We start from the raw sequence: 16085 nt of genomic DNA on the forward strand, positions 1-16085 counted from the left end.
CCACCACTTCTCTAGGATAACTAGGGATGGGCAGTTAATTCTGGGCTAGCCTTGTTACCATGCGTCTGCTGCCCTTGTCCTTCTAGGTAGTAGAGGTTGTAGGTTTGGAAGGTGCTGTCTGAATTTCTGGTGAATTTCTGCAGTGCATCTTGAAGTTAATATGTACTGCTGCTACTGAGCACTGGTGGTGAGGAGAATGAATGTTGAATGTAGTTCCGTTTAAGTGGGCTGCTTAGTTTTGGATAGTGTTGAGCTTCTTGAGTGATGTTGGTGCTGCTCTCATCTGGACAAGTGCAGAGACTATTCGTTCACACTCCTTACTTGTGCCTTGTAAATGATGGAGATAGAGTCATAGAGATGTACAGCATTGTCACAGACCCTTCGGTCCATCAATGTTGACTAGATATCCCAACCCAATCTTGTCCCACCTGCCAGCACCTGACCCATATCCCTCCAAACCCTTCCTATTCATATACCCAGCCAGATGCCTTTTAAATGTTGTAATTGTACCAGCCTCTGGCAGCTCATTCCATACACGCACCACCCTCTGCATGAAGAAGTTGTCCCTTAGGTCTATTTTATATCTTTCCCCTCTCACCCTAAACCTATGCCCTCTAATTCTGGACTCCCCCACCCCAGGGAAAAATACCTTGTCTATTTATCCTACCCATGCCCCTCCTGATTTTATAAAATTATAAGGTCACCTCTGATGCTCCAGGGAAAACAGCCCCAGCCTATGCAACCTCTCCCTATAGATCAGATCCTCCAACCCTGACGACATCCTTGTCATTATTTTCTGAACCCTTTCAAGTTTCACAACATTCTTCCGATAGGAAGGAGAACAGAATTATTTCATGCTTTTCCTCTGAGTACAAGAGACAAAATACTGGAGGTACATAGTAAGTTAGTGGGAAAATGTGACCAGAGTTTTTAGATAGATGGTCCAGTTAGTGTTCTATTGAAATCTCCAGATTATATATTTCTTCAACTCTACGACCACCAACCTATTAAAACGTTTAATAACCATCTGGTTGTTTATTTTAACCATTTACTCTTGTTTTCAACAGGTGTAAATTTGGCTATGTTGGCTCCCGATGTGAATTTCTGGATGTATTCTATCGAACCGGAAAACGGGATCAGTTCATCGTCGTGGGGCTGGTTCTGGCCATTCTGCTGCTCATGATTGCAATAATAGTCATCTGTTTTTGTGTGCAGTTAAGTATACTTTAATCCGTCTCTTGTTGAATCTTGAGGAATTGCCTAACAGTTGTTCATGTATAAAAAGACATGTGTATTGTAGATGAGGGGAGGCTGTTTGGCCCACTGTCCCCCGGTAAGCCTCTTTGGAATTGCAATGATGAGAACATAAATATGGCAAAAGGCATAGTCTCAGAATAAAGGGGTGCTAATTTCAGACTGAGGTAAGGAATTCCTTCTCTTAGAGGTTTGTGATTCTTTGGGATACCTTGCTGCAGAGAGTTGGGGGAGGGGGATAGAGTCCTTGTGTTCTTTCTTAAAGGTGAGATTGATCAGTCAGGGAATTTATGGGAAAGTGGACAGGAGGGTTGGATCAGCCACGATCCTATTGAATGGTGCAGTGGGCTTAAGGGGCTGAATGGCCTGCTCCAGTTCATATTTCTTATGCTCTTATAGGAGCAGAGTTGGGCCATATAGAACTTGCACCTTAACACAATCCTGGCTAATCTCCAACATCCACTCCTGTAGCCCCTGATTCTTCCAAGTCCAAATCTCTGTTGATGTCGGTCTAGGGCCTACTTGATGCCTGAGTTTCAGTGACCCTCTGGAGCAGAGAATTCCAAAGATTCACAGCTGCCACGAGTGCGGAAATTGCTCCTTGTCTCTAATCAGCTGGCGCCATTTCTGAAATCACACCCAGCGGGGCCAGGAACTCGTCTAAGCACTGACCCTGTCAGACCCTCTCAGAATCTTTTTGTTTCAATGGTCACCTCTCATTCTTCCTAACTGTAGTGACTGTAATGAGGTCAGCCAGGTGGACCTCATAGAATCTGAGTTCCCTGATTGGGGCTGTGAATCAGATTCAATCAGGGAGCCCTAGCTGATAGATATAAGCAGGATTGTCAGGGATTCTGTTCACTCTGAGACCTGACTCCGAGGAAGATGGGTGTCAAGGACTCTGTGTGTAAATAAAGGGTGATTCAGTGATGGGATACTGGCCTCTGTGGAGTTATCTTAGAAATGACAGAGAATTTAGGCCCTTCTGACTCGATAGCGCCCTCATCTTGATAATCAATCCAGAGTCTTTGCTGTTGCTCCTTCTCCATTGTCCAGGAAACCTTTCCCATCCAAGTATTTATCAAATTCCCTTTTGAAAGTTCTGGAATTCCCATTATCTGGGAATGTTGAAAGATCACAATAATCATTAACCGAGTTGGCTAGTTATGTAAAGGTGATTTTCTAAAGCCCTACAGCTTAAAGAACCTAATGTGAAGGAAATAAGTGAGGACTGTTTGATATTTCAAAACCTGACTTTGTTTTGTGGGAATGAGCAGTAAGATGTGTTTTATCAGCTTAAGATCCGGTATTACAGGATATTATTGTGAACTTAAGATAATAAGAGGATCTCGAATTGAAAAACCTAATTTGAATTAGATTCCAGTCACTCACTGGGAGGAACTTGTCGCACTGCAGGGGCAGAGGAGAGAAGTGGGAAGGATTGGACAAGTCCTGAAAGAGCTAGCACAGGCAGAGTGGGCCAAGTGATCTCCACTTTTGCTGTATGTTTGTAGTTACGGCTCTGCCGAGCTGTTTTATTCAGTAACTGAATTTGGGCAGTACCTCTGTAGGGGAGGCAGTGAGTGAATGAATGTTCAAATCCTGTACCCTACTTGTTACTAAATCATCCTTCTGAAAGTGTTTTGCTATTGCTCAAGCATTCCAAGTTCAGGTAACAGGGAAGGTAAATGGAATATTGGCCTTTATCTCAAGGGAACGGGGTATTAAAGTATGGAGGTTTTGCTAAAAATACACGCAGCATTAGTTAGACCACAGCTGACCTACTGGGACAGGAGACAGGAAGGAAGTGAGGACCGCAGATGCTGGAGATCAGAGTCGAAGAGTGTGATGCTGGAAAAGCGCAGCCGATCAGGCAGCATCCGAGGAGCAGGAGAGTCGACGTTTTGAGCATAAGCTCTTCATCGTGATTCTTCGAAATGTCAACTCTCCTGCTCCTCAGATACTGTCTGACCAGCTGTGCTTTTCTAGCACCATGCTCTGAGATAGGAGACAGTCCAGAGAAGGTTCACTTTGCTGATCCTGGAGATGGAGGGTCTGTCCTATGAGGAGAGGTTGACTAGGTTGGGCCTGTAGAAGAATGAGTGGTGACCTTGTTGAAACATACAGGATCCTTAGGGAACTTGACAGGGGAGATGAGGAGAGACTGTTTCCCCTTGTGGGGGAATGTCTGGGACCAGATCATCTCTGAGTAAGGGGTCACCTAGTTAAGACAGAGATGAAGAGGAATTTCATCACTGAGGTGGGTGGATCTGTGGAATTCTTTACCATAGAGGGCTGTCTGGGCTGGGTCATTCAGTATATTCAAGGCTGAGAGAGACCGATTCCTAATCAGGAAGGAAAATGAGATTTTTATGGAAAAATGCAGGAAAGTGGAATTGAGGATTATCAGCTGAGCTAAGACCCCGTTGAATGGCAGAGCAGACTTGACGGACTGAATGGCCTATTTCTGTCCCTATGTTGTTAGCATTCTCGCTGACCTGTGTAGGGTCAACCTTCTCTGGACTGTCTCTCGCTGACCTGTGTAGGGTCAACCTTCTCTGGACTGTCTCTCGCTGACCTGTGTAGGGTCAACCTTCTCTGGACTGTCTCTCCAGCTGACCTGTGTAGGGTCAACCTTCTCTGGACTGTCTCTCGCTGACCTGTGTAGGGTCAACCTTCTCTGGACTGTCTCTCGCTGACCTGTGTAGGGTCAACCTTCTCTGGACTGTCTCTCGCTGACCTGTGTAGGGTCAACCTTCTCTGGACTGTCTCTCGCTGACCTGTGTAGGGTCAACCTTCTCTGGACTGTCTCCAGCTGACCTGTGTAGGGTCAACCTTCTCTGGACTGTCTCTCGCTGACCTGTGTAGGGTCAACCTTCTCTGGACTGTCTCTCGCTGACCTGTGTAGGGTCAACCTTCTCTGGACTGTCTCTCGCTGACCTGTGTAGGGTCAACCTTCTCTGGACTGTCTCCAGCTGACCTGTGTAGGGTCAACCTTCTCTGGACTGTCTCTCGCTGACCTGTGTAGGGTCAACCTTCTCTGGACTGTCTCTCGCTGACCTGTGTAGGGTCAACCTTCTCTGGACTGTCTCTCGCTGACCTGTGTAGGGTCAACCTTCTCTGGACTGTCTCTCGCTGACCTGTGTAGGGTCAACCTTCTCTGGACTGTCTCTCGCTGACCTGTGTAGGGTCAACCTTCTCTGGACTGTCTCTCGCTGACCTGTGTAGGGTCAACCTTCTCTGGACTGTCTCTCGCTGACCTGTGTAGGGTCAACCTTCTCTGGACTGTCTTTCGCTGACCTGTGTAGGGTCAACCTTCTCTGGACTGTCTCTCGCTGACCTGTGTAGGGTCAACCTTCTCTGGACTGTCTCTCGCTGACCTGTGTAGGGTCAACCTTCTCTGGACTGTCTCTCGCTGACCTGTGTAGGGTCAACCTTCTCTGGACTGTCTCTCGCTGACCTGTGTAGGGTCAACCTTCTCTGGACTGTCTCTCGCTGACCTGTGTAGGGTCAACCTTCTCTGGACTGTCTCTCGCTGACCTGTGTAGGGTCAACCTTCTCTGGACTGTCTCTCGCTGACCTGTGTAGGGTCAACCTTCTCTGGACTGTCTCTCGCTGACCTGTGTAGGGTCAACCTTCTCTGGACTGTCTCTCGCTGACCTGTGTAGGGTCAACCTTCTCTGGACTGTCTCTCGCTGACCTGTGTAGGGTCAACCTTCTCTGGACTGTCTCTCGCTGACCTGTGTAGGGTCAACCTTCTCTGGACTGTCTCCAGCTGACCTGTGGAGGGTCAACCTTCTCTGGACTGTCTCCAGCTGACCTGTGTAGGGTCAACCTTCTCTGGACTGTCTCTCGCTGACCTGTGTAGGGTCAACCTTCTCTGGACTGTCTCCAGCTGACCTGTGTAGGGTCAACCTTCTCTGGACTGTCTCCAGCTGACCTGTGTAGGGTCAACCTTCTCTGGACTGTCTCCAGCTGACCTGTGTAGGGTCAACCTTCTCTGGACTGTCTCCAGCTGACCTGTGTAGGGTCAAGGAGAATGCTGTTCTGTGTTTCTGAGTGTAACTTTTGTTTGAAATATTGTTTAGAACATAGAAAAGTACGGCACAGAACAGACCCTTCAGCCCACGATGTTGTGCCGAGGATTATTCCTAATCTAAAATAAAATAACCTAACCTACACACACACCAACTCACTGCTATCCACGTTCCTGTCCAGCAGTTGCTTAAATGTCCCCAATGACTCTGCTTCCATCACCACCGCTGGCAATGCATTCCCTGCATTCACAACTCTCTGCGTAAAGAACCTACCTCTGACGTCCCCTCTATACCTTTCTCCTAATATCTTCAAACTATGACTCCTTGTGGCAGTCAATCCTGCCCTGGGGAAAAGTCTCCGTCTAGGGACTCTATCCATGCCTCTCATTATCTTGTGTACCTCGATCAGGTCACCACTCTTCCTCCTCCACTCCAGAGAGAAAAGTCTGAGCTTATTCAACCTCTCTTCATAAGGCAAGCCCTCCAGTCCAGTCAGCATCCTGGTAAACTTTCTTTGCACCCTCTTTGTATCTTTCCTGTAGTAGGGTGATCAGAATTGGACACAATATTCCAAATGTGGTCTCACCAGGGACTTGTAGAGCTGTAGCAAAACCTTGCAGCTCTTAAACTCAATCCCCCTATTAAGAAAGCATATGGTGTTTTGGCTTTCATTAACAACCCTATCCACTTGGGTGGCAAATTTGAGGGATCTATGTACTTGAACACCAAGATCCCTCTGTTCCTCCACACTTCCAAAATGCATCACTTCACATTTATCCAGGTTGAACTCCATCTGCCATCTCTCAGCCCAGCTCTGCATCCTGTCTATGTCATGCTGCAGCCTGCCATAGCCCTCGATGCTATCAATGGCACCTCTAACCTTTGTGTCATCTGCAAATTTACTAACCCACCCCTCAACCTCCTCATCCAAGTCATTTATAAAAACTACAAAGAGCAGAGGCTCAAGAACAGAGCCCTGCGGGGCCCACTCAACACTAACCTCCAGGCAGAATACTTTCCATCTACAACCACTCTCTGCCTTCTGTCAGCCAGCCAATTCTGAATCCAGGTAGCCAAATCTCCCTGTATCCCATACCTTCTGACATTATGAATGAACCTACCATGAGGAATCCTATCAAATGCCTTGCTGAAGTTCATACACACCACATCCACTGCTCACTCTTCGTCAACCTGTCTTGTCACCTCCTCAAAGAACTCAATAAGGTTTGTGAGGCATGACCTGCCCCTCTCAAAGCCATGCTGACTGCTTTTAATCACACTGTGCTTTTCCAAATAGTCGTAAATCCTATCCCTCAGAATTCTTTCCAAAACCTTGCTGACCACAGATATAAGGCTGACTGGTCTGTAATCGCCAGGGATTTCTCTATTACCCATTTTGAAAAGAGGAACAATATTTGCCTCCCTCCAATCCTCCGGTATGAACCCTGTGGAGAGTGAGGAAGCAAGATCTTCGCCAGCGGCTTAGCAACCTCCTTTCTCGCTTCCTAGAATAGCCTGGGATAAATCTGGTCTGGCCCTGGGGACATATCGATCTTAATACTTACCAAAATTTCCAGCACATCAACTTCATCAATCTTGATCTGTTTAAGCCTGTATCCCAGCTCCTCAAAGTTCTCATTCACATCAAGATCTCTTCCTTAGTGAAAACTGAAGCAAAAAACTCAGTCCATTTCTGAGCTCCTTTCTAGTAAGCCTGTAATCCTCTAAAGCTGTACTAGATCCTTGCTTCCTCCACCTTACGTAAGCTGCCTTCTTCCTTTTGATGAGAAGCTCCTCTGTTCTCGTCATCCAAGGCTCCTTAATCTTACCCCTTTTTACCTGTCTCAGAGGAACAAATTTATGCATCACTTGCAACAACTGCTCCTTAAACAGTTTCCACAATGTCTGTTGTGCCCTTTCTATGGAACAATTGCTCCCAACCTGTACTTCCCAACTCTTGTCTGATAGCATCAAAATTTCCTTTTCCCCAATTAAATATCTTCCCTTGGTAACTGCTTCTTTCTCTCTCCAAGGCTATGGTAAATGTGAGGCAGTTGTGGTCACTGTCACCAAAGTGTTCTCCCACCGTGAGATCTAACACCTGACCTGGCTTATTGCTGAGCACCAAATCTAAAATGGCTTCTCCCCTCGTCGGTCTGTCTACACCCTGAGTAAGGAAACCCTCCTGAACACACCTGACAAAAACGGCTCCATCCAAACTGTCTGCACTTAGGAGATTCCAGTCAATATTGGGAACGTTGAAGCCACCCATAACAACAACCCTACTACATTTTTCCAAAGTCTGCCGGCCTAAGAATTCTTCGATCTCCCGACTGCTATTAGGTGGTCTGTAGAAAAGCCCCAAGGCTGTTCCCTTGCTGTCCCTAACTCCCACCCATACTGACTCAGGAGACAAACCTTCCTCAACAACCTTTGTTTCTGTAGCTGTGATGCACTCTCTGATGAACAATGCTACACCCCCTCCTCTTTTTCCACTCTCCCTGTTCTTTTTAACCATTCTAAACCCTAGAACATCAAGCAACCGTTCCTGCTCCTGTGAAACCCACGTCTCCATTATGGCCACAACATCGTAGAGCATGGATCTGTACTTGGGGCTAAGTTCATTACTCTTATTTCTGACACTGTTGTGTTAAAGTGACACACTTTAACCGATCCCTTTGTTTCATCACATGAGAAACCTTCCCAATAGAATCATTACATCCTGTTTATGTATGGGAAAGGTTACCAATGTAACTTGGATCCCAGATACTTTTGTCGGTGCTGATGGGGGTTCTCTCAATGATACCAGTTTCCAATACTGAAAGGCCAATAGGAGTGGGATTGCATCTCTGGCTCCCCTGTCCTGATGTGTCCTCTTTCCACATCTTCGAAGGTGAGAATACCTTGATTAGAAACTCCTAGGTTGCGAATCTCCATTCCCAGCTCCGAGTTTTATTAACATGGGGAAGAGTGCTTCCTGTCCTGAGGGTGGTCTGGGGAAGTTGGAGTGGTTTTCCTTCCAACAAGATGGACACTGTAGAATGGGTCACGTTGACTAAGAATAGATTGGAACATGTTTGAAACAGTGAAAGATTTGCAGAGAGAAAACAAAAGAGAAACTGTGTTTCTATTGGCGGAATAAATGATTGCTAGAGGTCACAGGTTCAAGGTGATTGGGAAAAAATACCAAAGATGATATGGGGAAAGTCTTCTTGCACAAGAGTGGGTAGGATCTGGAAGTCTGAAAGGGTGAGAAACAGGGATTCAATAATAGCCTTCAAATGGCAATTGGATGAATGCTTCAGTCGGGAGAGGGACTGATTGGATTGTTTTTGGAAAGAAGAAAAAAAACTATGGATGCTGGAATTCAGAAATTGTCTGGAAAATCTCAGCAAGTTTGGCAGCATCTGTGGACAGAAAGCAGAGTTAGTGTTTCAGGTCTAGTGACTCTTTCTCCGACTGTTCTGAAGAAGTGTCACTGGGCCTGAAACATTAACTCTGCTTTTTGTCCTCAGGTGCTGCCAGACCACCTGAGTTTTTTTTTTCAGCAATATTTGATTTTCTTTGTGGAAAGAGTTGTTACAAAAACAGTGGCCTGAGTGTACTCCTGTGCTATCCTGTTGATGATTAAAGCTTAACTTGAATAGAGCAAATAGCCAGTATTGGTTAGTGAACCCGATGGGTTTTTACAATAATGTCCTTTAGGAAGGAAATCTGCCCTTCTTACCCAATCTGGCCAACATGTGACTCCAGACCCACAGCAATGTGGCTTCCTCTAAATGACCCCTCTCAAAAGACCCTCGCAAGCCACTCCGATCAAGGGACAAATTTGGATGGGCAGTAAGTTCTGGCCCAGCCAGTCACACCCACATCCCATGAACAAATTATAAAGAAAAATGAAAATAAATGAAATGGGAGCGGGAAATAGACAACTTGAATGATTGAACCTACGCCAGCATTTAATCTGATCATGATTAATCATCTATGCCATCTAGATTTTCTCTCCCTATTCCTACATCTTTACATTTCATTAGTGTCCAATAATTCTTACAACTCGGTTTTAAATGTGTTCATCTCTGAGCATCCACACAGAGAATCCCAGCGATTGACAACTTTCGTTTGAGGAGCTTTCTCCTTCTCTCAATCCTAAATGACCAACTCCCTTACTGAGAGTATAATCACTAACCTAGACCCTTCAACCAGGGGAAAAGCATCCAGGCAACTACACAGTCAAGCCTCGAAGAGTTTTATGTATTTAAATTAGAATAGCTCATGTTCCTTTGAACTCTACAGAATACAGGCACTATCAACCGAATCTCTCTTTATAGGACAGCTCTCTCATCTTGGGAATCAACCTGGCCAAACTGTTCTTGCTTCCCCTCTTTGAGAAGTATGTGCTTATGGTGGAGACAGACCGTACTCCAGATGCAGTCTCACCAAAGTCCAATCAAATTTACTGCATGACTTCCTTACTCTAATATTGTTGTGCATTGCAATGAAAGTTAATATACCATTTATCATCTTGATTCAAATGGTTCTTTAGAAATCCAATGGAGTTATTCAAGGATGTGAGACCTGCTGAGTAATATGGCAAGAAGTATGTTTGTAACATCTTCACTTTCTCTGACCTTGATTTTCCCACAGTCGGTTCCGCAGGAAGCACAAAGCTCACAAGAAGAGGTGTGAAGAAGCTGAAATCCTCAGCTCCAAGCCACTGGATGGGAAAGACTCACGAGGTGAAGGTGAAGACACTGCAATGACCACTCTAGCTTGAGTAAGTACTAACCTATTTTGGCCAATCAGGTTGACCCATGTCCAAGGAAAATGTTTTGAAGGTGGGATGTCCAGGACCAATTTAATGACGGAAACAAGATTAGATTAGATTAGATTAGATTAGATTACTTACAGTGTGGAAACAGGCCCTTCGGCCCAACAAGTCCACACCGCCCCGCCGAAGCGTAACCCACCCATACCCCTACATCTACATTTACCCCTTACCTAACACTATGGGCAATTTAGCATGGCCAATTCACCTGGCCTGCACATCTTTGGACTGTGGGAGGAAACCGGAGCACCCGGAGGAAACCCACGCAGACACGGGGAGAATGTGCAAACTCCACACAGTCAGTCGCCTGAGGCGGGAAATGAACCCAGGTCTCAGGCGCTGTGAGGCAGCAGTGCTAACCACTGTTCCACCGTGCCGCCCACAAGATGCCGGGCACAATTCCAAAGATTGGAAAAAAGGGGAGGGATTATGAAGAGTGATGATTGTTGAGACACCGATTGCTTGACATTCTTTGGAAATGTTGGTGACTGGTTTTAATGTTTTACAAAAACTAAACCATTTTGAGAAAGTGCCAGCATCTGGGATAAATGGTAGTGGAGTGAGGCTGTTATTGGGTGATGCTCTGAAGCAGGTGGAATGCAAATTCAATTAATCATTCTGGAAAATAAAATCAGTAGCGGTGCCCATGATATTGGTTGTTGCATCTTGTTCACTAGTATCCTTTGGGGATGGAAATTTGCTGTCTTTGCCTGGTCTGGCCTACAAGTAACTCCAGACCCCCAGCAATGTGGTTGGCTCTTAACTGCCCTCTGAAATGACTGAGCAAGATACTCCCATCAAGGGCAATTAGGGATGGACAACAACTTCTGTCTTAGCCAGTGACGCCTATATCCCGTGATAAAGTAAAAAAGTTGGACGGAAACAACATTTGCCCCAAACGATCCATTCTGCTGGCTATGCTCACACAAGGTGGGGGAGGGGCACTCAGTAATGAGGCTCATTTGAAGAGCCAGTGTAGGGGCATTGGGTTGAATGGGCTCCTTCTGCACTTTAACAATTCTGTGATTCCGGAAAATATCATCCTGACTTGGTGTCACCCCTCAGCTTCTCCCTTGAATATGTCCCCTTCAGTGCATCAGTTTTGATATATAACAGGTTTTTAAAGCAAGTTCAGTTATAGATTGAGGAAGCTGTAAATGTTAACCTTGTCAAAGGGGAACAAGAGATTTGACAGAGGTTTTCAAAATCACAAGGGGCTGTGATCTGGATGAAGTCAAGCATTCCCATTAGTGAGAAGATTGAGAATGAGAGGACCCCAGCATTTGTCTGGGTGTCATTTGGAGAATAATACTGTGCAGGAAGTGACCATTCGGACCATCGAGCTTGTGTTGACTTAGTGAAAGGGCAATCCCACATCCCCACGGTTCCCCCCCCCCACTGCCCCACGGTTCCCCCCCCCCCCCACAGCCTCGCGGTTCCCCCACTGCCCTGTTCTCCCCCCACTGCCCTGTAACTTTTATGTTGCAAATCCTATTTCTCTTGAAGCATGTTGATGGATGGAATAACGATCACAGTGTAATTAGATATTGATAACAATAAAGCTGGAATGGAATTTGTTATTTTTACCTCATAAATTTGGTAATAATGTGAGTTATTCAGGCAATTAGAAATTCCACAACTGGTCCCTGGTCTCTACTGAGTTGAGACATTGCACTCCGAGCAGTGTTGGGGATCATATATCTGTTCTCTCCTCTTTTTCTTCTCCTCCTCTGGTGAGCATTGTCAGTCGTTTGAAGAATTGCTGGGCCATGGTTTATACTGTGATGTTGTTATGGGGATAGGGTGAACAATACACTGCTAGAGTTAATCTGAATCCCAACTAAGCTAACACCCAGAACCCCCTTGCTACTATAGTGAACATATTAGTTTAGGTTTTTGATCTGAGCTCTTGGTTGTGGGTTTGAGTTTCACTCCTACTGTATTAGAGGCGAGATAATGTTTTATTAGAAACACTGTTAATAGGCTGATGGTGGTGTTGAATATGCTGGAATTTATTGCTCATTTTGATTGTACTGGAGAAGGCAGTTAGGAATGGACATTAAACATTGTCCTAGCCAGTGACATTCACTTGCAATTGTTATGATCCCAGCTGATGATAATACTGGACAAGTCCGATCCCAGAGTGAAACCTAGCTTGCTAGATCATGTTTATTTTTGCAATTTAGTTACCGTTACTGGCTGCCTCTTTAACAAAACAACACAAATCTTTTAGTCCATAGAAGAAAAATCTTAACATAAATATCAAAAAGAATTATTCAGCTCTTCTCCCCGTGGTATCTTTAACAGACATGCAATCCCAGTGAACTATCACTTCTATCTTCACTTTAAGATTTCTTGCTGAAATTAATCTTTTCAGTTCTGAAGTTTGGAGACTTTTGCAAACCAGTCTTCTGCTAGGAAGGTTTCTCTCTTTCTGAACGCCACCTACTAATAGTTCTAGCTCTCTGTTTTTCTATGTCATAGAAGTTTGACTTCATTTAGCCTGCAGCATTAACTGCCCAGATAGCTGATCAAGACACTTAACTCAAGTCAGATGCTTTCTTGGAAATTATTCAAACTCACTGTTCAAATCTAATTTCTGACCTTTCTCTTTTCTTAAAAGAAAGAATTGATCAGAACAGAAATGAAACCAAATCAATTTTCCTCTGCTTTAAAATCCCAATTTACAAACGCACTGTGAACAAATTAGAAGTGTTACATCATTAAGAGTATTGAACAGAAGGGTGGAAATGGCATTGGTGAAGTTCAGGAGAAGCTGGATCAACACATGAGGGAGAAAGGAATAGAAGGGCATGCTGTTACAGTGGGGTAGTGCAGAATAGGAGGAGGCACAAGGGGGGTATAAACAACAGCATAGACCAGTTGGGCTGAATGGCCTGAATACTGTAAAATCTATAAGTGGGACGAATTGACCCTGAAATAGGGTGAAGATGACTGACTGGGATTCTGTCTCCTAGTTGTTATGTATTTGGCACATGCTGCTAAATGTGGGATATTGATTGTTAAGGGGGACACAATGTGGTTAGTTACAATACCTTTCCTATTTAAATAAGGCTGTTTAACCTCCCATACAAAGCTTGGATTCTCAAAGTGGAGAGGAGGGAGGTTCAAGTGAGGCATCTTCAGGAGTGAAGATTGAAATGAAGAGGAGGAAGTGATTTTTGAGATCTGTGAATAAAGCTTTGCCCTGTTTTAAAAATGATTTATTTTTTATTCCCGCTCTGTAGAATCGATCTGGATGGGTGAGGTACCTGCAGGCACAGTGTACCTTCCAACACTGCAGAGCACGCCAGCTTCCTGTTAGGCAGCAGACTTTAACCTGAACGGACACTGGATTAAAGTTAGGAAAAAGAATGAAAATGTTACTCACTATATTTTAACTACAATAACAATTATCGACACTTGTCCGAAACCTGTTTGACTGCACTGTGTTTCTGAAATGGTGCTGAAAAGATTTCACATCACAAACTGGGAAATGATTTTAGCGTATAAGCTGGACACTAACAGGTAGGGACTGAGAGATTAATTCACAGTTCTAGACTATTCTTCAAACAGACTTACAAATTGAGACCCTTTTCTCCAAGAACACTTCATCTGTTCTTACTGTGTGTCCAAGTGTGGAATTGACATGTAAGAGAAAGTAAAATAGAATGTTCCTTTAAAAACCCTGGGACACATGGGGAGACTGAACAGTTTCTCTCCAGTCCAGCAGAGAAGAGAAAATAGCTTGAAATGAAAAATGCTATATTTTATGACCATCACTGGTCTTTGTGTTTTAATTCCATTAAATGTTTCAGATCCAGGATTAAAATTGTGAATTATGATAAACCTTGTTTCTACAGCACAAAAAAATACACTGATTGTTGCACATATGAGTTCAGAAATCACTTTCCTTTCCTAAAATGAATCTTTTTTTTGTTAATGTTGCTATTTATGAATGCTGCTAAAAGGTGTTACTGATGTAGACTGTGTAACCACTAGGAAGTTGACTGGTTCAGTGTTCTGTGATCAGATTATCAGAGCTGAGTGACACGGTGTGTGAGTATTAAAGGGGTTATACTTTCTTCCTTACTGTTTTTGCAGCAGCGGTTGGGAATGCTGAAAATGAAATGAATGTGTTTTTTGGAAATGTTGCATTTATTTGTTATTTAATAAATGTGTGTCATTTATGACCTAATTGTCTTCTCAATATTTTAACTCCATATTATCTGTCTACAAATAAAATCTTATAAAATAAGAAAATAGAAAGTGCTGGAAACCTTCAGTAATTCAGGAGGCGACCTTCAAGGAAGGAAGCTGCCATCCTTATGCAGTCTGGTTTATGTGACTCCAGACCCACAGCAATGTGGTTGACTCTCAACTGCCCTCTGGGCAATTAGGGATGGGTAATAAATTCTGGACTAGCCAATGATGCCCTCGTCCCATGACTGAATTTAAAATGCCATGGACAGAGAAACAGTTCACCTTTCCATGTATCTGCTGATCTGTCTCTTTGACACATTTTCTCTTACTGGATCAGATTTCAGTTTTGCAAATTTCTGCATCTCAGGCAACATGGTGTTGTTGCCATGGCAGGCATAATTTTAAAAGTTAATCAAGGCTGCTGACTGCCTTTTTTATTCACATAGGCCAAATGAGGTCAGGATGGCAATTTCCTTCTGTAAAAGGCATTAGTGAACCAGATGGGTTTCTCTGACACTCAATTCATGGTTACCATTAGACTCTTAATTCCAGATATTTATTGAATTCAAATTCACCATCTGCCGTGGTGGGATTTGAACCTGGATCCCCAAAATATTACCTGGGTCTCTGGATTAACAGTCCAGCAATAACACAACTAGGCCATTGCCTCCCTGATTTAATGCAAGAGAGATTCATGACTCTGAATTAGGAGCTGATCTAGGCTATTCAGCCATTGAGCCTGGTCTACCATTCAGTAAGATCATGTTCCAATTGCGACCTCCATTTTCCTTTCCTGCTAAACCTTAGGACCTTTAGAATTTTGACCAATTAACCCCGTCACTAAAAATTTCAAGAACCAAAGCATTGTGGGGGCTAAATCACTGGAAAATTTTAAAGATGAGGTAGGGGGAGTTTTGAAAGTCAGGGGAGTGGAGGGGAATGAAGTGCTGGCAGAAAAGAGAAATTGAGGCCTTGGATAGATCAGCCATGATCTTGGCGAGAGGCGTGTCACGTATGATTGGCTGAATGGCTGATTAATGCTCCTGTTTGTTGGATTCTTATTACTGGGACTCACTGGATACTTGAAAAGGAAATATTTGCGGGGAAAGGGAAAGGGCATTGGGACTAAGCTGCTACATTGGCTGACTGTAGAATTTTACAGGGGCCTGTAATTTCTCAGGATCTATCGGTGTGAAGGTCTGATCACTGTAACCTCTAAAGGTTACACATTCTAATTTTAATTTCTGCTCCATTTTCGTTGAGCACTCCACAACCACCTGATGAAGGAGCAGCACTCTGAAAGCTAGTGTTTCCAAATAAACCTGTTGGACTATAACCTGGTGTTGTGTGATTTTTAACTTTGTCCAGCCCCTTTGGTACCTCCAAATCAGGACTCCATTTTACAGTTGTGTCTTACAGGATGCTAATGATGCAGTGTGCACTGTGATCACTGGATCATTTCACTGGGTGCCTACATCAACCATCCCTGCTGTGGGATCTGTTGGTGAACTTTAAGCTCTGAGAGTTGTAGAGTGGATTGCGACTTTATCCAGAATATATCTTGAATGCTCGCAGCTACTGCCTTCACAGTGAGATGTTGAATTGGTGAGGCCGAGAATAAAACTAAAACAGATGGGAGGGTAGCTTTTAGGAATCCTGTTACCAGATTCAGTCTGCTGACTGGTGTGGCTTCAAATAGTACACAGAAACCTGACTGACACTAACACACTGACCCCAAATTCTGGATTGACTTGGTTACTCCCATA

General features: G+C 44.2%; 1 protein-coding gene across 3 annotated transcripts in view; it reads left to right on the forward strand.

The window, feature by feature from the left end:
• Positions 1 to 14309, forward strand: part of LOC140485551 (probetacellulin-like) — a 47616-nt gene extending 33307 nt beyond the window's left edge. For 2 of the 3 annotated variants that reach the window (XM_072583769.1, XM_072583771.1), the window contains exons 4-6: positions 1068 to 1214; positions 9936 to 10065; positions 13365 to 14309. In XM_072583769.1, coding sequence (XP_072439870.1) covers positions 1068 to 1214; positions 9936 to 10065 — 277 coding nt within the window. In that variant the 3' untranslated portion in view covers positions 13365 to 14309. Of the gene's footprint in view, positions 1 to 1067; positions 1220 to 9935; positions 10066 to 13364 lie in introns of all 3 variants that reach the window. The other variant, XM_072583770.1, reaches the window with a different exon arrangement.
• The last annotated feature ends 1776 nt before the right edge of the window (positions 14310 to 16085 follow it).

The sequence above is a fragment of the Chiloscyllium punctatum genome, chromosome 14, assembly GCF_047496795.1.
Source record: "Chiloscyllium punctatum isolate Juve2018m chromosome 14, sChiPun1.3, whole genome shotgun sequence".
Taxonomy (NCBI): Eukaryota; Metazoa; Chordata; class Chondrichthyes; order Orectolobiformes; family Hemiscylliidae; genus Chiloscyllium; species Chiloscyllium punctatum.